The sequence below is a fragment of the Denticeps clupeoides genome, chromosome 1 (genome assembly GCF_900700375.1).
Source record: "Denticeps clupeoides chromosome 1, fDenClu1.1, whole genome shotgun sequence".
NCBI lineage: Eukaryota > Metazoa > Chordata > Actinopteri > Clupeiformes > Denticipitidae > Denticeps > Denticeps clupeoides.
Window position 1 is genome coordinate 28,695,002 of NC_041707.1, and position 23,971 is coordinate 28,718,972.

A 23,971-nucleotide genomic window follows, 5' to 3' on the forward strand; every position below is an offset into this window, starting at 1 on the left:
AACTAAACTCTCATTCACCAAAATATTCTAAATGATTAAATAAAGTTGGTTCCAACTAAACTTCCATTGGCATCTGCTATACAGTATACAGACATAATAATAGTCCTGAAACCTAATGGTGAATGTGGAAATAAATCACTTTGAATTAATAAAAAATGAAAGGGACCAATTCTCATTGATTGTTTTAAAAGAAAAATAAAGAAGCAAGAAAGCAAGTAAGAAAGCAAGACAATTTGTTTAAAAAACAAGTACAGCATGAAGCCTTTTCTCCTTCCAAATGGCAGTGTTTTAGATCCACTAAACCAGAGCATTTAAATTCCAACCGTGTTAATGTTCAATCCTTCATCATGTTCAGGTGACAGACCTTTAAAGAGTTTCCAGTGTGCAGCAGCTTTTTCAAGATCAGACCTGAGTAGAGAAGCATAAAACTGAAAGTTAAAACAAATGAATCAACATTCACAACCTTCAGGTCAAACTATACCCCATCTTCAAGGGCTCCATAATTTATCATCAAAACATTACAAAATCACCAATATTTTTTTCTTGCATCCTAGCTACTTTACTACATTATAAGTGAACATTATCCTTAAACATAACTTTCTTAATCGTAAATCAGATTTGACTTGATTTATTACATAGGTAAGATCTGTTGTTACATAGTTATAAAGTTATTTTGTATTACATTCCCATCAACACTAATGAGAGATAAAAGAGGTGACCACAAGGTCATGTGTTGTTGATAGAACACATTGTCATGTGTGAATTTGTTTCTGTCAGAGTTCTCGGTCAGCACTGGACCAGTCTCTGTCCCAGAGCCTTGGCTTTCTCTGTGTTGCTCTTGGTGGTCTGCATATCCACCTGCTCAAAGCTTCAGCACAGGGGAAAAGGAGAGACCACCTCGATGTGTGTGTGTGTATGTGTGTGTGTGTGTGTGTGTGTATCATAGAAAGGAATCACATGAATATGACATTTCAATAAATGTAGGTGCTGTTGCAGCCAAGCCTATCACACTGTACAAAAGGATGTGAAATACCAGACATTTCCATGCATAAAGTGGCAATGACTCCGCTCTGTTTACACTGACACCACAAGTCCAGCAGTAGAGGAATTATGCATTTACCAATGCTGTGGAACTGCCATCTGTCATGTATGTACTCTGGAAGGAGCTGGAGAATTTTCTGCACAGACAGAGCAAAAGAAAAATGAAGAATTGACATACACAATTCAAAGAAATTGTACTTCGGTTGAAGCAGCGGTTTTTGCCCAGTATGTTCTCAAAACACATTTTGTGAAATAGTAGTATATCATGAAGCAATGGGAATTCAAGATGGGCTAACTTCACAGCAGTTGGAGCACAGTCTTCTTTAATGCTCAGAAAAGCTGGATCTTTTCAAAACCTGTATGAGTCAATATGACAGCAGGTGTGATCTGCTGGGTGAGGTGTGAAGAGAAACACCTGCTTTTGTGGTGTGTGTGTGTGTGTGTGTGTGTGTGTGTGTGTGTGTGTGGGTGAGAGAGAGGGAGGAAAAACAAAAATCCCAAACCACAAGACTGTTATGATCTCATCCTAAACTGAAATCTCTCTTGCAAATTGTGTTTAAAAGAACACATCCTTTTTCTACAAAATAACTGACATGGGCAAGACCAGCATCTGATAAAATTGCTTAGTGTAGTGTGAGTGAGTGGAAGTCTTACCTCAAAAATGAACAGAATGGAGTCAAGCTCCTCCCTCTGTGATTTGTGGCCTGTAGGAAAATAATCCAGATTTTATACTGCAACAGCTAATGACATGACAAGTGTCAACAACCAAACCAAGTGTGTATTTTACAAGAACAAATGCATAATAATTCACATGTACACATACACAGTGTCCCACTACTGCAAATGCCTCTACATAATCACAAATAAACCTGCACTTTAATGTTCCACAGACATAAGCAGAGCAGATAACTCAAGGATAAAAGAGGTGGCTATTTTAAGAACAAAGCCACTCAACTTGCATGGATCAAAACTGATGCCAATGACAGGAACAACTAATTGGAGCTTGGAGAAAGAGAGAGCGAGAGATGTGTATGGAGATGATACAGGAACCTATAAAGTGTCTAAGGCCACTTAAAAACAGTAACACAATTCAAGGGCATACAGTCTTTGATTAAAGGCATCAGATAAAACTTTCTGTAATAATAGACAGACTTTTAAATGTGGTCGAGGGAACTATTTAATAGTTTCTAAAAGGGTTATTAGGGGAAAAAAAACTATACAGCATTATATTTTAATAATATATCAGCAATTTTTTACATAACATTGTATTGATACAGGGACACCAAATATCGATATTTTGTATTCAAAGTTAACACACTGTGTGATGCTATTGAGTTTGCTTTAGTGAGGTCAGCAGAGGTCATAATCAGCGTGTGACTACAGCCTCCAATCCTGTTGATGGCGCTGTATGGCTGGCATACAGCGTGAACCTTCACTGGTCTCATGACATTTACATTTACAGCATTTATCAGAAGCCCTTATCCAGAGCGACTTAAAATCAGTAGGTACAGGGACAGTCCCCATGGAGCAACTTAGGGTTAAGTGTCTATCTCAGGGACACATGGTAGTAAGTGGGATTTGAACCTGGGTCTTCTGGTTCACAGGCGAGTGTGTTACCCACTAGGCTACTACTATCATGATTAAATCCAACCATCAATGCATCGATTATCACGATTCATCCCATAAAGTTAACGTCTCATTCAGCCGAAAAACGTTCAGTCCCCAGACTAAGTGTGGACTGAAACCGGACCATTTTATTGCTCAATGGAGCAAATCTAAAGTCGCTCACTGTGAGGTTTGTGCTTCCACTGAAGAAACAGATAGTGGGACTTAGCACCATGTTTTCTAAACTCCCCTTAAGACAATAATGTTGTTTTTTTTTAGATCTCTGGACACTCAGAGACTGATAAGATCAGCTTTTCCTCCATTACAGCTTTATGTTTCTGTCTTTCAAAGCCAAATACTAGCCACATGAAAATGCATCAAGTTCAACAAATTTTCAAGATGTAAATATGTACTTGGATAAATTAAACATAATTTGCAAGATGTCTCATTTCTGTGAAATATTCAGGCAACACAACTGATTACAACCAATGTACATGAAGCCGCACTACGTGACACCAACTCAGAAACACCAAGGATGTACACACGTGGACAAAATTGTTGGTATCATTCAGTCAATGAAAGCAAAACTCAAAATGGTCACAAAAATAACTTGAATCTGACAAAAGTAACAATAAATAAAAATTCTATGAAACTTAACTAATAAAAGTCAGACATTGCTTTTCAACCATGCCTCAACAGAATAAATAAAAAAAATAAACTCATGAAACAGGCCTAGACAAAAATGATGGTACCCCAAGAAAAGACTGAAAATAATGTGACCAAAGGGACATGTTAATCCAAGGTGTGTCCACTAATTAGCATCACAGGTGTCTACGATCTTGTAATCAGTCAGTCGACCTATATATGGCTCCAGGTAGTCACTGTGTTGATGGTGACATGGTGTGTACCACACTCAACATAGACCAGAGGAAGTGAAAGAAAGAGTTGTCTCAGGAGATTAGAAAGAAAATTATAGACAAGCATGTCAAAGGTAAAGGCTATAAGACCATCTCGAAGCAGCTTGATGTTCCTGTGACTACAGTTGCACATATTATTCAGAAATTTAAGATCCATGGGACTGTAGCCAACATCCATGGACGTGGCCGCAGGAGGAAAATTGATGACAAATCAAAGAGACGGATAATATGAATGGTAACAAAAGAGCCCAGAAAAACTTCTAAAGAGATCCAAGGTGAACTTCAAGCTCAAGGAACATCAGTGTCAGATCGCACCATCCATCGTTGTTTGAGCCAAAGTGGACTTCATGGGAGACGACCGAGGAGGACACCATTGTTGAAAACAAATCATAAAAAAGCCAGACTGGAATTTGCCAAACGACATGTGGACAAGCCACAAAGATTCTGGGAGAATGTCCTATGGACAGATGAGACAACAAAAAAAAAAGGCACATCAGCTCTATGTTCACAGACGGAAAAATGAAAATATAAAAAAAAAGAACATAGTCCCTTCTGTGAAACATGGAGGAGGCTCTGTTATGTTCTGGGGCTGCTTTGCTGCATCTGGCACAAGGTGTCTTGAATCTGTGCAGGGTACAATGAAATCTCAAGACTATCAAGGGATTCTAGAGAGAAATGTGCTGGCCAGTGTCAGAAAGCTTGGTCTCAGTAGCAGGTCATGGATCTTGCAACAGGACAATGACCCAAAACACACAGCTAAAAACACCCAAGAATGGCTAAGAGGAAAACATTGGACAATTCTAAAGTGGCCTTCTATGAGCCCTGACCTCAATCCTATTGAGCATCTTTGGAAAGAGCTGAAACATGCCATCTGGAAAAGGCACCCTTCAAACCTAAGACAATTGGAGCAGTATGCTCTTGAGGAGTGGGCCAAAATACCTGCTGAGAAGTGCAGAAGTCTCACTGACCGTTACAGGAATCGTTTGATTGCAGTGATTGCCTCAAAAGGTTGTGCAACAAAATATTAAGTTAGGGGTACAGGCCTGTTTCATGAGTTTATTTTAATAATTCTGTTGAAGCATGGTTGAAAATCAATGTCTGACTTTCATTAGTTAAATTTCCTAGAACTTTTATTTATTATTACTTTTGTCAGATTAAAGTTATTTCTGTGACCATTGTGCATTTTTCTTCCATTGACTGAAGGGTACCAACAATTTTGTCCACGTGTGTATGTCAAGTTGCACCACATTAATGAGGACTGGCTACTGATTTTCCATCAGTGCCATAATGGCAGTAATATCGGGCAGTGGAAAAATAGGACGCAAAAAGCGAGGACCCTGCCAAAGACAGACAACGAGTCAAACATGGCCTTGCCAAAATTTTAAATTCTTTACTACCACATTGAATTTAGATTCTCACCACACAATAAAGTTACCATAAGCACCCAATTACGGGGAGAAGTTAGAAGAATATGCAGCTTTTTTTTAAATGTTGCACTACAGGTTATGGCTGCAACAACACAAATTGATAAAAATCGATTACTAAAAGAGTTTGTAACAAATTTCATAATTGATCGAGCAGAGGTAGATGAAAAGTACAAGGCCATATTGGCCAAAATTCGCCTACATTTGTACAAATGGCTTTACGCTAAAAACACGTATTGTTAGCTCAAGGAGCAACATGTTTATGCACTTTCCAAAGATTTTCTTTTTTAATATAGGGTTAGAAATGAATGCGTTTATCTGATTCTCTGATTAACAATAATACAAAAATACAGATTAATTGACTGCTTAATCGATTATTGCAATAATAGTTAGTTGCAGCCCTACTACAGGTAGCCATGAACTGCATGAAAAACAAAAGTTGAACTTGCCTGAACACAAATTCCTCACTCATTTTGTATCCATGTTTATCTGGGGGTTTACGTGAGGGTTTAGCAAAGCAAATAATATTTGAGTTTATTAACTTCATACTGTCTGCTTTATTTTCTTTAATTTGCATAGTTTTCACTGATGACAAGTTGTCTGTGTGCATATGTTTACATTTCTGCTCAGTCCTCTACAAGCACCACACCAGTCTTAGATATCTTATGCATTTTCACTTTACATTTTTGGCATCCACTACTTCAATGTGTTAAAATGCAAAGACAATAAAGTTCAATTAAACCATGCCTTACTCAAAATTTAGTTGTAGCATTGCGTCTTTACACAACACACACCTCCCAATCACAATATTAGAGCATAATGATCATGTGATCACTGCAGTACAACCCAGGGCCTCAGTAGAATACGCTGTAGTAATCTGTGATGAGACAGATTTTGTCTCTCTGGACAAGGGCATCTTCCAAATGCTGTAAATGTAATTAATTGGAAGTACATGACTAACACACTAATGCACTCAATGAAAGAAAAGAAAGTGTCTGCCTTTAAACAGAACATCACCACACTGTTCTTACTCTTTTTTTATTCTACTGTTTAATCAAAGGACTACACTCAAACACTAAATCACACTTACCTTTTTGTTTCAAGTTGACCTCAATAGTGACAAAGTTCTCGAAAAACACGTAGTAGATGTGGGAGTGGTTTTGCTCAAAGAAGCGCTTCAGGTCCACCGACTCAGAATTCTCTGTGAAAGACAGTAACAAGGATATACAGAGATGCTAAGTCCCCATTCATAGCTGTATATTTCTTATTCATATTCAATATCATATTTAAAAATATATCAATTACCAAATAATTACACATAATTAAACTTTTATTACAGGTGCAGAGAGTGCCCACCCAACCAACCCTTTATAAAAGCAATAGTTCAAAACCTTTGTCAGGAAATGGCTAGACAAAACTCAGTCCTCCAACCAGAGCTGTTCTGTATGACCATCCATGGTTTCACCTTCCTTTGGCCTGGAGAACCTCACACACAAGAGGCTTTTAAAGGAAAATCCGACAGGAGGTGCAAAACCTTAACACACTGCAGCACCCACCCACCCACACACACACACACACACCCACCCACACACACACACACACCCACACCCACACCCACACCCACACCCACACACTTGGGCTGCATGATATTGGGGAAATATGCGATTTTGTTGTTGAATATTGCGGAAACGGTATTTCTTGCAATATAACATTTCCCTAGAGAAATATTTTTTAAATTTATTGTTATTAAATTGTGTCAGAGCTGAAGATGGTGTGGTTAGCGGCAGGAAGATTGGTTAGGTGGAAAATGGAGGAGTGGAAGAGCTTGCTGCTTTGTTTGTTAGCAGCTATCTTGGTTTGTTGGGGGGTAGTGGATCTACAAAGCCAGCCTTGTACTAGTTCAGTGTACATGGTGTATGTTCAATATGTTGCTCTGTGTTATACATTTCTGTTTTAAGACAGACGCCAGGCATTTCATTATTATCTGTGTCTATCTACCTGTATCTGCTTTTAGGGAGAATGAATAGTTCTTTAAACTTTGTGAGCTGGAATGTTAAGGGATAAACCATCCGGTCAAAAGAAGGAAGGTGCTCTCACACCTTAAACAACTTAACACTGCAATCGCATTTTTACAAGAAACTCACATTCGCAGTTCTGATAATTCTTGTCTTATGTCGCGTTGGGGGGGACAGCACTACCACTACCTTTCAGGCCAAAGCGAGGGGTGTCTCAATCCTCATTAATCTTAACATCTCCTTTGAGCATCACAATATTATTGCTGATACATATGGTCGTTATATCATTGTTTCAGGGAAGTTATTTAATACTAATTATATATGCCCCTAATTATGATGATGTCTCTTTCTTTGAATTTTTTTTCTCTGCTTTACCAGATCTGAGCTCATACTCTCTCATATTAGGAGGAGACTTTAATTGCTGTTTAGGTCCATCACTTGACAGGTCATCTCCCAATCTTATACCTCTGAGTAAATCTGCCACGCTACTTCAGTCCTACCTTTGTAGCTTTGGTATTTCTGACATATGGCGCTTCCTTAATCCAAAAAAGAGAGAGTACTCCTTTTTCTCACATGTTCATCATACCTTTTCCAGAATTGATTACTTCTTTGAAGATAATCAATTGATCCCAATGGTTAATTCTTGTGCCTATCAGAGCATTGTGATATCGGATCATGCTCCAGTAATTATGTATATTAAGCTCCCCGATCTCCCTCAGATTGGTGTTTTAATTCATCAAGACCAGATTTTCTTAAATACAAATGAAACACCTGAAGTATCATGTTTAGTTGTTTGGGATCCTCTGAAAGCCTACCTAAGGGGACAGATAATTTCATATACCGCAAATATGAAAAGGAAGGCATATAAAGAGCGGAAAGATCTGACCAACCAAATTAAAGAAATTGATCGGCAGTATGCTCTATTTAAAAACCCTGATCTGTATAAAAAAACGTATAGAATTGCAAAGTAAGTTTGAACTTATCTCAACACATGTAATCGAACACCAATTATTAAAGGTGACAAATCTGGGAAACTGTTAGCTAGTCAGTTAAGAGGATTTAGAGCACAGCAACACATTACAAAAAATCGAATGAAGGATGGTACCATTACTACCGATCATTCTAAAATTAACGATGCATTCAGGAATTTCTATTCTCTATTATATACTTCTGAGTACCCAAAGGACCATAGTTCAGTTGAGAATTTTTTGACTCAACTAGATATCCCAACACTGTCCCCTGATTCTAGATTAAGATTAGAAGGGCCTATATCACAAGAGGAAATAATTTCAGCTATCTCATCATTACAATCTGGTAAATCCCCGGGTCCTGATGGGTTCCCTGCAGAGTTTTTTTAAATCATTCTCCTCATACCTTACACCACAACTAGCTTTGGTTCTATCTGAATCTTTTAAGCAAGGTAAGCTGCCCGCGTCATTTAATGAGGCTCGCATCACCCTCATAGTAAAGAGAGATAAAGACCCAACAGAGTGCTCTTCATATAGACCAATCTCTCTTCTCAATGTGGATGTTAAAATCCTTGCTAAAGTTTTGGCTCGTAGACTAGAGAATGTTCTACCCTCAATTATATCTGAGGACCAGACCGGTTTTGTCAAAAACCGCTATTCTTACTTTAACATTCAACGCCTTATGGATATCCTATACACACCATCAGAGGAGATCCCTGAGTGTGTCCTGTCTTTGGATGCAAAAAAGGCTTTTGATCGTGTGGAATGGGAGTATTTATTTAGGGCTTTAGAAAAATTCAATTTCGGCCCAAGTTTTATCACTTGGGTTAAATTATTATATTTAAGACCCATTGCCTCAGTTCTGACAAATGCTCAGCAGTCTCAACCATTTGGCCTTCAGCGGGGAACTCGTAAGGGTTGTCCTCTTAGCCCATTACTCTTTAATCTGGCCATTGAGCCACTATCAATTGCATTCCGCAAGTGTAAGGATATATCTGGGATTTGGAGGCAGGGAGAAGAACATAAAGTCTCCCTTTATGCAGATGACCTTCTACTTTTTATATCAAATCCAATCTCCTCCCTACCACCTGTGCTGTCATTGCTCAATGAATTTAGCTATTTTTCAGGATATAAGCTGAATTTGCAATAAAGTGAACTCTTTCTGCTAAATAATATAGCACTAACAACTGATATGCACAATTTTCCTTTTAAAATAGTGAAAAATCAGTTTACCTATCTAGGTATTACAATTACAAGGAAACAAACACCTTTTTAAAGAAAATTTCATTAGGTTGTTGAGCCAAACAAAAAAGGATTTGGGACAATGGTCACCACTGTCCATGTCCCTGGTGGGACGTATTAATGCCGTTAAAATGAGTACTCTTCCTAACTTTTTATATCTTTTCCAGTCTGTACCTGTTTTCATTCCCAAATCTTACTTTGGTGCTTTAGATTCGATTATATCTTCTTACCTTTGGAAAGGTAAATTTCCACGATTGAATAAGTCCTTACTTCAAAGATCTAAAAGAGACGGCGGCTTTTCGTTCTTACTACTGGGCAGCAAACATTCGATCGGTCATCTTCTGGGCATATTTTCATAATCAACCTAATCGTCCTGTCTGGGTGGAAATGGAGATAAAGTCTGTAAAAAATCTCTCTGTCTCTGCACTCCTTGGATCTGCACTACCCATCTCCTCAATTAAATCAATCAACAATTAGGCATACCTTGAGAGTATGGGCTCAGTTCAGAAAGCACAACGGTCTTCTGGGCTTCTCTCTGTCCAGTCCTATCGTCTCGAACCATCTCTTCCAACCTTCTCTACATGATTCAGTGTTTCAGGAATGGTACAATAAGGGCATCAAGCTTTGCAAAGATCTGTTTGTTGACCATAGGTTTGCATCGTTTGAACAGCTTTCTGAAAGGTTTAACCTACCCAATTCCCCTTTTTTTCAGATACCTGCAAGTAAGACACTTCATTGGCTCTTTAATACCAAATTTCCCTAAGGCTCCTGCTGTAAACATTCTAGATAATCTCCTCTGTCTGATCCTGCTGCGTAAAGGCCTAATTTCCAGTATTTACGGTGGATTGATGGGTTTGAGTTACACCCCTTTGTGTAAAATTAAAACTGCTTGGGAGAAAGATTTAAATTTGTCCCTTTCAGATGATACTTGGAATTCAATTCTTAAGCTTGTCAATTCAACTTCCTTATGTGCCCGCCACTCTTTATTACAGTTTAAGGTTGTACACAGGGCTCATTTATCCAAACTTAAACTCTCCCGTTTCTACCCAGACATTGTTCCTAGCTGTGATAAATGTAAAAGCGGAGAGGCGTCTCTTATTCACATGTATTGGACATGCCCGAATTTGGAAAAATTCTGGAGGGACGTTTTTAAAACCTTGTCGTACATACTGAAATGCAACCTTGAACCAGACCCTCTGATCGCTCTTTTTGGTATCATTGAAGAGGAAGATAAGCGTATAACTCCAGATAAACAGCGTTTGTTATCTTTTGCGACACTCCTGGCCAGGCGTTCTCTTTTATTCAAGTGGAAGGATTCCACGTCACCCACTCACGCCCAGTGGCTCAGAGATGTTATGTCCTGTTTGTCCCTGGAGAAGATTCAATCCGTTATTCAGACTTGAAATTTCAACATGTGTGGGGGCCCTTCCTCCGTTTTTTCATATACATTTATAGTTTGATTCCATTCTTATTTAATTGTTTGTATGTTTTTTTTTTTTGGTTTCTTTTGCATACAGGACCAAAAACACTCCAGCTACATAGTCCTTTTTTTTTTTTTAAATGCCTGGCATCTAACCTTTATTACGCATGTAAAGCTGGCTTGGAGTGAGGGAGGGGAGGAGGGTGCTATAGGGTTTATAAGGGGGTTATAAAATATATAATTTACAGTATATTGATTACATGTTTACCCTGTTATATCCCTGTTTAAAATCAATAAAAATAGTTGAAAAACAATTTTTTTTATTATTATTAGCTAAAAAAAACATTTATATATGTAATGATCATACTAAAATAAACAGGTAACATATATTAATCTGATCTAATTAAATCTAATTCAGGCAAAAAAGAAACAATATGTCAAGGAAGTTGCAAATATTTTGACTTCAAAATATTATGAATGACTTAAAACCCTCAGCAGATATTCTGATTTGCTGTTACCATAGACCTGCCAACACAATATGAATTGCTTTCAAAGATTAGTTTTTATTTACATGTAACCAAAAAAAAAGAGCATCTTTTTACCTTTACAGAGGGCATTTTCTCACAAGTGTAATTTAACCACAATGAACAACGTTCTCCTTAAGGTACTTTCACTTGAAAAGAGCCGTTTCCCTCCATATTCCGAATATGACACTGCCTCTCCCGCTGCCTTATGGCATGTGAAGTGTCCATCAAATGCCTACTACAGAATTCGGCTGGACGTAGGTCATCTGGGTACTTCTCGTCTACTGTTTTTCGAATACTATGAATACTATGGCAGCGGAGGCTGGCCATGAGTTGGGACCAGCAAGCCTTGCGGGTGAGATATGCACCGACGGGACGAGCGGGCCTGGGGACAGCAAATAGTTAACCATGTTATGGGTAAATGTGTTCTGTTGGGGTTCGGGATGTTTGTGTTATAAAGATTTAATGTAGTGTGTGCAAGGGGAGAATCTTTACACCGGGACGTAGTTGTGTAGGTCTGGAGGAGATGAAGAGACACCTCCCTGTTGTGTCAAAGCTGTAAGAGTAGGTATTGTCTGTTGGTGCCACCTGCTAGCTACCGTTCAATTTAAAGCGTTATTCATGATTGAGTCGATTTCTCCTTTCGTGACCTTGTGGCGATGGCTCGTCACAATAGTATATAGTATGTGATTTCGGACACAGCATAAATTTCATTTATCGCAACTCTTTGCGATACAGATATCGTGTATACTATTATCACGATAATTTTTTTTATATATCATGCAGCCCTAATACACACAGCACCAATCAATATTTAGCCGTGTGCCTCAAAGTGCCTCCACTTATAGAAAAGCAGCAGCAGACCCAGCCCCAGGGCTTGACATTTACTTGCGTATATCTCTGCCAAATCCACCAGGCACCAGCTACAGCCATGAATGGCTGCTGTGTGACCTCTTTCAGAGCAACAAAGGGCAGGACTGGAGCGTAAACCGCTTCCAGCCAGTGACTCTGAGGCTTGAGTCTACTGGGGTCACATGAAATTAATTCCTGTACACATATTAATACAGCACCAAGGAACTGTTCATCAAGCTTCCACAATAGAAAGTAATGGGAGTCATGGCCATGCACATTAAACAGTTTTTAGTCTTGTCTCCATTCACAGCAGGTGACAATGTCACATCAGTGACCTAGGAAGTTCGGGTGGTAGTAGCCTAGTGGGTAACTCGCCTATGAAGACCCAGGTTCAAATCCCACTTACTACCATTGTACCCCTTAACCCTAAAATTGCTCAAGGGAGGGACTATCCCTGTAACAACTGAACGTAAGTCGCTCTGGATAAGGGCGTCTGATAAATGCTCTAAAAAAAATGTAGTAAAAAAAAAAAAAAAAAAAAAAAAAAAAAGGAAGTGACCTGTACTAGTAACGATGGGTTGGGCATGTCTAAATTATTTGAAAAAATCTCAAACATGACATTCTGATAAGACTTGTCACACAGCAGACAAAATTAAAAACATGTTCTTTTCCAACAGCTCAATCACCTTGGCAAAATACCTGCTAATGCAACTGCAGACAGCACTAGTTTGTGGCTGCTCTAAAAGAGCGCAGATAGTGTTTAAAATTTTGTATCGATTTCAATATCAATAAGAAACTGAATAAGGTTCACAGAAACTGATGGCAGAATACAAAAATTTCCAAAAGGCATTGGCAGTCACTCCCCCAGCTAAATCACACTGAATTATACACAGTTTCAAGATTGGAGAAAAGTTGTTGTTCAAACGTAATATGAATATTTTAATTGACACTGTCAAGAAATGCTTCCATTTAAGTACAAGAATGGCTGTGTCTTCACTTCTCTCTCTCCATGCTTTACAATTATGTAATTGCACAATTGTACATATATTTTTCACTTCTATGGCATGAGAAGTGAGGAGTGTTTTATTATTTTGGCTCAAATACATTGAATAAATAAATGAAAGAATTTATTCATAAATTTTTTATTTTATTTATCACTTTAATGTTTGTGTGTGTATATTAGTGCTGCATGATTAATCTAATCGCATTCGTAATCGTGATGTCAGTCTGTGCGATTACATGAACGCAAAAAGCTGTAATTTAAATGATTAGTACATGGATTGGATTGGATATGTTGCCGATCCATTCTCTCATTCTCTCAAACGACTTGTAGTCTCACATCTCACGTCTCACATCTCAGTCGGATGTCACATGACTTTCGATTCGGAGACATATGGGTAGATGCCGCATATGACGCACTGCATCGTATGTCAACGTCGCCGCCATATTGCGAGAGGCTCTGCTGTGGCGTGAAGCATATACATGTTTATGGAGAGAAGTGCATAAAAATGCCTCACTCTTGTGCTGCTTGGGGCTGTACAAACCGCTGTACGCTCCAGACCAGATCCCAGGGGATTACATTTCATAGGTAAGGCTGGACAATTGTTTTGAATATATTTGGCCATTATAAAATCCCGTTTTATAAGTCTTAACCTTAGCTAAGCTAGGCTAAGATAGCGAAGCTATGCATTCCTGTGTTCAAATCAGCCTCCAAACAACATTTGGCTAAATGTAGGCATTAACTATTTAGACTGTTCTTAGCAGTTTAGTTAACTTTTTTCAAACTTTGAAGGTTTCCTAAAGAAATTCACCTCTGTTTACAAATCTTAACCTTAGCTAAGCTAGCAAAGCTATGCATCCCTGTGTTCAAGTCAGCCTCCAAACAACGTTTTGGTTAAACGTAAGAACTATAATTCGGGATTTTAGAATGGCCAAATATAATCAAAACAGTTGTTTAGCCTTACCAGGGTTTGTCGTTCGACAGTAATGTAAAGAGTTTTTTATGATTATTTAATTTTTTTTGTGATTATATTTGTAGAATATTGTATTTTGAAAGCACTGGGCATTTCAGGTTGTTATATGTTTCACTTTGAAATTAAACATTTCACTATTAGTATGCAACTTTTCATTGATATACAAGCAAGTGTCCTTTATCATATTGCAATCGCATATTGCAATATTGATCTCAATAATAGCAATATGTCTTTTTCCCCAAATCGTGCAGCCCAACTGTATATGGTGTTAAATGATTAAATTATTCTGAAATTTATCTTTTAATACATAAATTACTATACTTAGTATCGGTATGAACTTTGAAAAATTCAATATCACACTGCTTTCCAAGTAGTCGACAAAACTCTCAGGCCCCGGCCTGAGAAAATGTTTTGCATTTCCCATCTAAGCCTGAAATAAGAGGTGATGCTACGCTTAACAAGTCAACAGTCTCACTCTATATGGCAAACAAATTTGGATAATAACTTCTGCACCACACCCATCAATTTACAACACTACCACCAAGCAACAATTCCCCAAAATATTTTAAAAGCCAGACAGACATATGAGCACTGTACTTGAAGATGATTAGGAAAAAATGACCCAGATTTGAACTTGCAGAGTGACTGTCAACACTTCCTCATTGGTCAGTGCTCACACACACACAGCTGGGGTCATGCAGTGAAGCTGCACTTCTCTCTGCAAAAATGATTTCTGAGATCCTTATCTTAAGGCTAAACAGCCTTTCAGGTGGATGTCAGACTTACTCCACCCACTTCACAAGGTGCTCAGGCCCACTCCCTTCCTCAAACTGCAATTAGATGTAAGCAATGTTGAGGAGATTAAGAAAGACACAAAGAACACCAAAGTACACTAATGACAGATATAAAATAACAACAAAATAAACCAAAATCTAACAACAGTAAAAAGTGAAACTGCACCATGGTCCATTTTCTATCTAAGCTCTGACTACTGTACACTGGGAACAGGAAGTCCCTTAACTACACTGAATACAATCAAGGAAATGGGTTCATGTGCTCTGGGGAGAAAGTCACATGGTTTATGACAACCCTCAACAGAATAAAGCAGTAAAAAGCAAAGACCAGTAAACTAGGTTAAAAAAAAAAAAAAAAAAGACCAAAACGGGAACTCAGAAGAGAAATTTGAATCAGAGTGCTGAAAATCAAAACAACAGGAATCCCTGCGGGAACTGGCCAGAGACTTTCCTGTCCAACCCAAGAGGAAGCCAAAGTTTATTTCAGTTGCTCTGTGATGGCCCACCCAAACCTCAGCTAAGCCTATATTTCAGATTCCTATCGCTCTCTCTGCCCTGAAAAGACAGGACTCTATTGCAATTCATTTCATTTTGACAAATTCTTGATCAAAGATGTTCAGTGCAAGGTAATCAAATCATGCATTTTTGGTGCACATCTGAAAAACAGTTAAGATCCATTTAACTGTACAAGGAGTACACTCGCCTATGAACCAGAAGACCCAGGTTCAAATCCCACTTACTACCATTGTGTCCCTTAGTAAGACAAGTTGCTCTGGATAAGGGCGGCTGATAAATGCTGTAAATGTAAAATATAAACTAGGGGAGACTAAAAATATCCATATCACACTAGAGATAAGTAATGAATGTCTGCAATGTTACAGAATTTGTTACACCCATTAAATGTACTCAGACCTGAACTAGAGTGATTCCAGGAGTAGTATTTAGGATTAGATGTTTTGTATTGGTAATTTACAAAAAAAAAACAAAAAACAGAAGATATACAAATGTATACAATAAAAAATTGTAAAAGAAAATGCCACATTTTCATAAATTAGAACTGTGGCCCTGGTTCCTACAGATCATAATTTGAACAGATTATATTATTTTATACAGATTAATCACATCACTGCATGTCGTGCCATAAACAGATTACACCTGCCTTCTCATTATCAATTCATTATTGGAATCGTGTATCCAGAGAGGACAGAGTAACATTGAACATAAATAAATCCACGGTGGGACTTAACATTCCTGGAGAGGCACACCGATGCACAGATTTCAAAAATCAACGTAAAGAAAAGCAAACAAGCTTCCACTGACTCACCAATGACGATTCGCAGGTGTTTCAGGCGTGTCAGCACGTCTTTCTTTGGATCCAACACTTTCTGTGTGGATTTTTTGACATCCCCGTGGGGCTTTTTGGAAAACATTCCGAGAGGGAGGAATTTAGAGGGAGGCGAAGCCCCCCACTGATCTCCAGAAGACGGCCAGCTACGACAGGTCCGCGCCCCTTAACATCTACGCTCCGGTGCGTGTGACCGAACGTAAATAGTGAAGTAAAACCGATTCAGCCGGGCTCATTTTGACACAGTGGAACGAAAGTTAAAATTGAAATGATAGCAGCTTATCTGCACAGCGCCCAACACACCACTCCGTAAGCCCGTATAAATCTCAAAACATGGCGGAACTCAGGAAGAGAAAAAAACAAGTTAATCAAAATCAGAGTTGTTCAACGGAGCGGAGTGAAAAGTTTTCCTTGTGTCGAGTTTATTGGTGAGTGACAAAAACAAATGGATCAAAAGACCATTTCTGACATTTCTCTAAATGATAAGACCCCTTTTATTTACAGATGTAAATAAAAGATGTCTGAAGTATTCAGTATTCGTATATAAATATAAAGATCTGACAATAATTAAGAAAAAGCGAGATGTGATTGTTTTATTATGATTCATTTGACAAAAAATAATAAATATAATGGTCCACTGAACGCCCATGAATTTACTAAATGTAACGCCCGCAACCCAATCCACAATCCGACTCGGTGGTTGATTCCTACTGACTGCGTAGGATAACCGGAAAGTTTTTTTTGTGCTTTTCGTTTGCTGCCCCCTATTGAATTGAGTCCGTTCCTTCAGGCACTGGCCCTGTCAGTCATGTCAGACGTTTAATTATAAAGTGTAAATGCTAAATGCCGCCTTTAAGATCCGCCCCATTCACTTATTTTTTTCACTGGTGGTTTTTAATCCATTCACTGTATGCAATTATTAGTAATGTAAATCGGCCAAATGTAACAGAAGAGAACCTATCTGCTCTATCCTACAACCTGCTCAAAAATGTGATTGTGCTGATAACAACAGTGGTTTTGCAGCAAGAATTACATGGCTGTAATTCCCAGTAAGACTGTGAATATGAGTGAATTTAAGAAATATATATAAATGCTCAGTGAGTCTAAACTGAGGGAGAAACGGTTTGAACTTTTTTGCAGTTATATATTTACCGGTGTGCAACTGGTGGTGTAATTGTTTATATCATTAACAAAATTGGCATTGGAAACATGGCTGAACATATAAACGTTGATTACCCTACCTTCAGAATAGCACATGCATTGGTTTCAAAACCAGTGAATTGAGATCTTGTCTGAATCCTACTCCTGCATACCCTGCCAAGTCAACCCACTGCACGTACATGGGTTTCATATCATTCACTTTTGTTGCACGTTTGTTTATTTTAAAGTAGGTTGTTGCAATAATATTATAATCTCAGATCTACATGACACAGCATTTCCGCTATATCAATGATCGGTCCATATCGCTATTAATAAACAAATTGTAATGAGCGTTAAGTGCCGAAGTCCTAAACGGAGCCATGCCCACCGCTCCTTTACACTGCGCACGCGCCAGTTTGCAACGCGCATGCGCCTCGCGAAAGATCCGGGCCTGAGGAAGGATGAATGCAAATTTCAAAGATGGCGGCGGAGGGAGGAGGGAAGGAGATGAACGAAATTAAAACTCAGTTCACCACCCGGGAAGGCGCCTACAAACTCCTCAGCCACTCCGAATACAGCCGGCCCAACCGGGTGCCTTTTAACTCGCAAGGCTCCAACCCCGTCAAAGTGTCTTTCGTGAATGTGAACGACCAGTCGGGCAACGGCGACCGGATCTGCTTCAATGTGGGCCGGGAGCTTTACTTCTACATCTACAAAGGCGTCAGAAAGGTAAACACCAGTCCGTTTTCGAGTGATCAGCACCGCGGGTGGTCGGCTGAAACCATTATTTTGGTTAGGACGTTCGCAACAGGGCGCCTGGGCATTTTTAGGGGCTCGACTGAAGTGTGAAGTCCTGCTGTTAGTTGACTGAATTGGTGGCAGCAGGCTGCCAGCTGGATAGCGTTGGCATTGGTTTTGTGGCATGCACGACGTCGCCAGCCGACGGGGCGGCATTCGCAGGGTACCAGAAGTGAGCCCCTGAACGGACGCGACAGGTTCCCCGAAACTCAGTGCTGGCGCCGTCTTTTGATTTGGACGGTTTGCGCAAAACGTCAATAACTTGTATACTTGTTAGAGCTCCTGGTGAGCTTCCTCTTTAAATTACTGGAGACGTTTTACCAACAGTGAATACATCCACCCGTTTTAAACCCGTTCGGCGTAAACCATGGTGTTCAGTTTGAGAAGTTCAGCTCAACTGGCATCTCTTCGTTAGCATTTAACAACAAAACTCTCATTTGTGTCAGAGAGAGAGGCGTCGTAACATTAGAGATTTTGACCTATTGGTAAATCTGCATTTTCTTGCTGAGACATCATGACCTGGCAGAGGAAACAAGTGTTTCCTTGCTTAGCTAGTCAACAGATGGCTGGGCACCGATGTCACATTTAACAAGCTGTGCTTCATTTGTGAATTCTTGAGTGTTGTACACATCATCTTGTTTCTGAAAGCTACAGAGCAGAGGTGGGAATCACAGAGTGAGCTCTATTATGGTCATGGACATGCTGCCCAATGTCCTTAATAAATTGGCAAACAGTTGTTTATGTATTATTGTGACATCATCATAACTGAGGAAGATAAATCTTAATTTCAGTGTTCTAATAGAGGGTTTTCATTATTATTATAATTATTACTTACTACTTTCTTCAACAAAAAGAGACTTTCAACCAGACATCTAAGCATTGCCGTTGCATCAATACTGGGTACTAACATATGGATAATTTCAATTCATTTGCATTCATTGACCAGTGGCACAATGGCATGAATAACTGGAAAAGATTGTTTTGGCAACTTATTTAGTTTGTCGAATTTGAAACACTCTTAAAGTAAACATGGAAGTGTATCTTGTCTGTCAAGATTCCAGAATGACAATTTCAGCCTTATACATTCCTGTGCACATTCCTAACAATGTACATTAAACAGGGTTTAGTGTGCAATGTGCAGAATACAATTTTTTTTCCTGTTCTGGATAAACGAAAAGCATTTTTTTCTCAACATGGTATGCCAAACCCTGCTTCTTTTAATCAGTTTTGTGTGTCTGTGAGTCACCGCTCTTTATCTGTGTGTATCAGGCAGCTGACTTAAGCAAGCCCATAGACAAGAGGATATACAAGGGAACTCAGCCCACCTGCCACGACTTCAACCACCTGACAGCAACACCGGAGAGCGTGTCACTCCTGGTGGGCTTCTCTGCTGGTCAGGTGCAACTTATTGACCCAATCAAAAAGGAGACCAGCAAACTCTTCAATGAAGAAGTATGTTTGTGTGCAAACACCACCTTGACCCTTTACTTTTTTCATTTCTCATGGTTTGTGTGTGTATGTGTATGTGTGTGTGAGTGAGTGAGTGAGTGTCTGCTTCCTGACATCGAAGGAGATGTCAGCACCTCTTCATTTGTGGAAAAAATGTCATAGAGCACCAGTGAGTTCAAATGACAATTTACAGTGAAGAATTTTGCCCAGCGGATTTCATAACATAAAAACTATCTAAAGTATGCTTGAATTCTCATGGCCTATGCAAAGTTTAAACATTATTGTAAAAAAGCAAAGACTGATGACAATTCTTTTCTTTTTTTTTTCCCCTCCACAACCCCCTTCCATCCATCTGAAAATCCCTAGAGACTGATAGATAAATCTCGTGTGACCTGTGTTAAGTGGGTCCCTGGCTCGGAGAGTCTTTTCCTGGTGGCCCACTCCAGCGGGAACATGTACCTGTACAATGTGGAGCACACATGTGGCACCACGGCGCCACATTACCAGCTGCTCAAGCAGGGCGAGAACTACGCTGTTCACACATGTAAGAGCAAGTCCACCCGCAACCCCCTTCTGAAGTGGATGGTTGGGGAAGGAGCACTCAATGAGTTTGCTTTCTCACCCGATGGGAAGTTCTTAGCATGTGTGAGTCAGGACGGCTTTTTGCGTGTATTTAACTTTGATGCAGTTGAGCTGCATGGGACCATGAAGAGCTATTTTGGGGGACTGCTGTGTGTGTGCTGGAGCCCCGATGGGAAATATATTGTTGCAGGTGGTGAGGATGACCTGGTGACCGTGTGGTCATTTGTGGACTGCCGTGTCATTGCACGTGGACATGGCCACAAGTCATGGGTGAGCGTAGTGGCGTTTGATCACTACACGACCAGCGTGGAGGAGAGTGAACCGCTGGAGTTCAGCGGAAGTGATGAGGACTTCCAGGACCAGATCCACTTTGGGCGTGACCGGGCCAATAGCACACAGTCACGCCTGTCAAAGCGCAACTCCACTGACAGTCGGCCTCTGAGCGTCACATACCGCTTTGGTTCGGTCGGGCAGGACACGCAACTCTGCTTGTGGGACCTCACAGAGGACATCCTCTTCCCGCACCTGCCGTTGTCCCGGACACGGACGCATACCAACGTCATGACCGCTACCAGCCCTCCGGGGGGAGCTGGGAGTGGAAGTGGGGGTGGCAGTGGCAGTGCTGGAAGCGGGACAGGTGCCCCAACAACAGGCACCGGCAACAGCAGCAATCCCAGCGCCAATGGCAACAATAGTGGTGGCAACACACCCTCTGCCAACCCTCTGCCTGCTCCACTGCCCCGTTCTAACAGCCTCCCGCATGGGACTGGATCAACCACAGCATCAGGCACCAATGCTACACCCACACCCAACAACAAGACAGGTGCCATTGATGGTGCCATTGCCACAGGAGTCAGCAAGTTTGCCACACTGTCCTTGCATGAGCGCAGGGAACGGCAGCACCATGAGAAAGATCACAAACGCAACCACAGCATGGGCCACATCAGCAGCAAGAGCAGTGACAAGCTCCACCTGCTGGCCAAGACCAAAACGGACCCTGCCAAGACCCTGGGCACGCTGCTGTGCCCACGCATGGAGGACGTTCCACTGCTGGAACCACTCATCTGTAAAAAGATAGCACATGAGAGACTCACTGTCTTGATATTTCTTGAGGACTGTGTTGTCACGGCTTGTCAGGAGGGATTTATTTGCACATGGGCACGACCTGGCAAAGTGGTAAGTTTCTTTTAAATAAACACAAAGCCCCCCCCCTCTCGTTGACAGGAAGTGGACGGAATGGCCCTTCCTGGGTTTTATGTTCTTTTGACAGAATGCCTTAAAAGTAAACTGCCTTTGCAATGACAGTTCAGAGAGCAATAATTAAAGGCTTCTGTTTGGTTTTATCATTAATGATATGTGTTCACTCCCCAGTGAATCCTCACTGATTAAGGAAAATGATAGACTTACATATCAGTCGTTTTCATTCATTTCATATTTTATTTAGTAGATTGACTTATCTAAAGCAATTTGCTGTCGCTTGCTAAAGGGAACAGCATAGGAATAAGTGTCTGTCAGTCAAACAATTGTTAAGGTACATTTGAACCTGACTTTGCAGGTCAGTAAATTGATTATTAAAGCAAGGAGTCCATAGGACATTGAGTTTTTTTTGTTAGTTTTAAACCTTTTTGCTTTAATTCATCGTTGTTACAGTATGTTATGTTCATGCAATGTATGGTATTAACATGCAATGGTAGCAAGCGCCTGCCAAGTAAAGTAAAGATTGTTGTATTCATGTGATTTCATCTCTTATTTCCAGGGGCTTCTTCATTTTGTTTTCTTTACCAGGTTCTGTAACAACGAATGCTAATTTCCCAGATTTTCTGGTCCTCTGCTGTTGCCAAATATAGCAAGTTTTGCTTTAACTTAAATATTCAGATTCACAGGTTTTTGTAATAGATAATTATGGTATTACATCACTGTTAGTTGTGAGATAAACCCATGGAGTGAACAAAGCTCTAAAAATATAATTCCTGATTTATTGCATTGCAGAGGAATTTTGCTTTAGTTTTTCTGGTCAGCAGCCATAATAAGGTAATTCTATTAAGGTAGAATTACAAAAATACCATTGAGGCTGTGATTGTGCTCATTCACGTTGTGCTTACAACTGCAGCACATCAGTATCAATTTCCCTCACTGTGAATACTGCACTCCAGCTGTTTCTATTTCTGAATTCTGTATCTTGGGCAGACGTCTTTCTTTAAAGACAGAACTCTAAAGAGCTACAAGTTGAGATGTTTTATATAGTTACAAGTGCTGTCAACATTTTAAACATATATTTTTCTTTTTCTAGGGCTTATTGTCATCCCAAAACCAAGCTAATTCTCCCAGTGGAACAGTAGTATAGCCTCTGTAATTCTGCTGCTAAGAAACCTCCATCACAGAGATGTTCTGTCACGCAGACCTCCTGAAGCATCGCAAGTTGTTTCTCCCCCACCTCCCCCTCTCTTCTCTTTGGTTTATTTCTTACAGGACCAATGGACTGTCCACAAATACACTAGAACCAGGGTGGTGCAGTGATGGAGTGTGGCCGATTTTCTTTCCAGAAATTGTTTTTAAAAGATGTATTTATTTTATATTTTCATTTTTTAATATAAAGGAAGGGGGGGTCTCATTTCTACATTCTGACCCATTACCCTGTACTTCTGTTTTGCTTTCCCTTTTTTCGTTTTTTTCTCTCTGGATTTGGATCTTGGTTTCAATAAACCGGTTTGGAAAGTGGTTTTAAAAATACTGAAAGTCATTGTTTCAGACTTCAGCATTATCTGTATATGGATTGGCCTATCTCCAGATTCTCATCCATCCTTTTATTTCTTTTCTTAGATTGTCCCCATTGAGAACTTTGCACTGACCTTTTTTCTGTAACTACTATAAAGGATTTTTGAGGAAGACCTAAACACACTCAGCTTTATGATCCTCACTCTTGAAAAAAATCTGAATATGAAAAGCTGGATGCTGCAATCATAGTTTTTTAAAAGAAGAAAATTTGTTTGCACTTAATAGTTTGTTAGAAGAGAAGGCTTTACAGTTGTTGTGTGCAAGGACTGACAGACTGGCATAACATGGAGAAAGTATGAACTGATTAAATAAATCTTTGTATCTATTGAGCATTTATTTTAATATTGTTTCAGATCAAAATCTGCTCTGTATAATATGTACAATATTGTAATTCAGTGATTTTGATGGGCAAAAGGAAATGAACAGTACTCTAGTTAAAATTTTGTCATCGATAAAGGAAATAGTGATATTTCTAAGGCAGAAAAAGTTATACATATTAATAATATTAAAATAATCTTGAATATGCAGTTTTCTGTTTTCTCTTTTTCTGTTTTCTTGTATAGAACTCAGATGTATTTTGGTATAGGAGATTTCTGTATTACATTTCATTCTCTGATCTGACAGGCATAAGAAATTGTTAAAGATCCCTGATAACGTAGTATAGGCTGGCAGAGCAACACTACACATCTGCACGTACACAAGCTCAGGAAGTCTACAGAAAGACGACTTACGACAACAAGAGTTCATATTTTGCTTACAGAAAGCAGTGTTATCATATGTAAAACTGAGTTACACCCACTAGAAGCAAGTATGTTTGACCTAATAGGACCTTATTTGTGTGACTATTTAACATTTTAATCTTCTTTTGTGACTACCAGGTTTTGTTCAAGGATCCTACGTTGGCTCAATGCTAGCTCGAGCACAGGGGTTTGGAAGTGTTCATACTGTTGGTTTAATGTGGTTGACATTTTACATTTCACATTTTGTTCTGCATTAAAATGGTATATGAATGAGTGGCCTCATGCTTGTATTGTTACCAACTGTCTGATTCCATCTACATATTTTGTTTTCTTCGCCAATGAAGAATGTCCTCTTTTCGCTAGAAAA

At 39.5% G+C, this 23,971-nt stretch overlaps 2 protein-coding genes across 13 annotated transcripts in view; one reads left to right on the plus strand and one right to left on the minus strand.

The window, feature by feature from the left end:
- ralgapa1 (Ral GTPase activating protein catalytic subunit alpha 1) overlaps positions 1–16,457 on the minus strand; it is a 73,294-nt gene extending 56,837 nt beyond the window's left edge. For all 11 annotated transcript variants that reach the window (XM_029001148.1, XM_029001139.1, XM_029001165.1 and 8 more), the window contains exons 1-5: positions 16,100–16,457; positions 6,078–6,188; positions 1,696–1,745; positions 1,121–1,178; positions 365–408 (exon numbers count right to left, since the gene is read on the minus strand). In XM_029001148.1, the coding sequence (XP_028856981.1) occupies positions 365–408; positions 1,121–1,178; positions 1,696–1,745; positions 6,078–6,188; positions 16,100–16,205 (369 nt within the window). In that variant the 5' untranslated portion in view covers positions 16,206–16,457. The remainder of the gene's footprint in view (positions 1–364; positions 409–1,120; positions 1,179–1,695; positions 1,746–6,077; positions 6,189–16,099) is intronic.
- A 1,247-nt stretch (positions 16,458–17,704) lies between these two features.
- Positions 17,705–23,875, plus strand: wdr20a (WD repeat domain 20a). Of its 2 annotated transcripts, XM_028977879.1 has the most exons (4): positions 17,705–17,989; positions 19,328–19,510; positions 19,874–21,265; positions 22,380–23,875. In XM_028977879.1, the coding sequence occupies exons 1-4, from the start codon at positions 17,726–17,728 to the stop codon at positions 22,431–22,433; spliced, it is 1,893 nt and encodes a 630-aa protein (XP_028833712.1). In that variant the 5' UTR covers positions 17,705–17,725; the 3' UTR covers positions 22,434–23,875. The 2 variants fall into 2 exon arrangements, with proteins under 2 accessions (XP_028833712.1, XP_028833721.1); XM_028977888.1 differs by lacking the exons at positions 17,705–17,989; positions 19,328–19,510 and adding an exon at positions 19,621–19,746.
- Positions 23,876–23,971: the final 96 nt, after the last annotated feature.

Bases quoted from the DNA above. Each gene is read 5' to 3' on its own strand.
- wdr20a (XM_028977879.1), top strand. From the start codon at position 17,726: ATGCAAATTTCAAAGATGGCGGCGGAGGGAGGAGGGAAGGAGATGAAC. The intron at 17,990-19,327 runs GTAAACACCAGT...TGTGTGTATCAG, and splicing joins TCTACAAAGGCGTCAGAAAG to GCAGCTGACTTAAGCAAGCC. The intron at 19,511-19,873 runs GTATGTTTGTGT...GAAAATCCCTAG, and splicing joins GCAAACTCTTCAATGAAGAA to AGACTGATAGATAAATCTCG.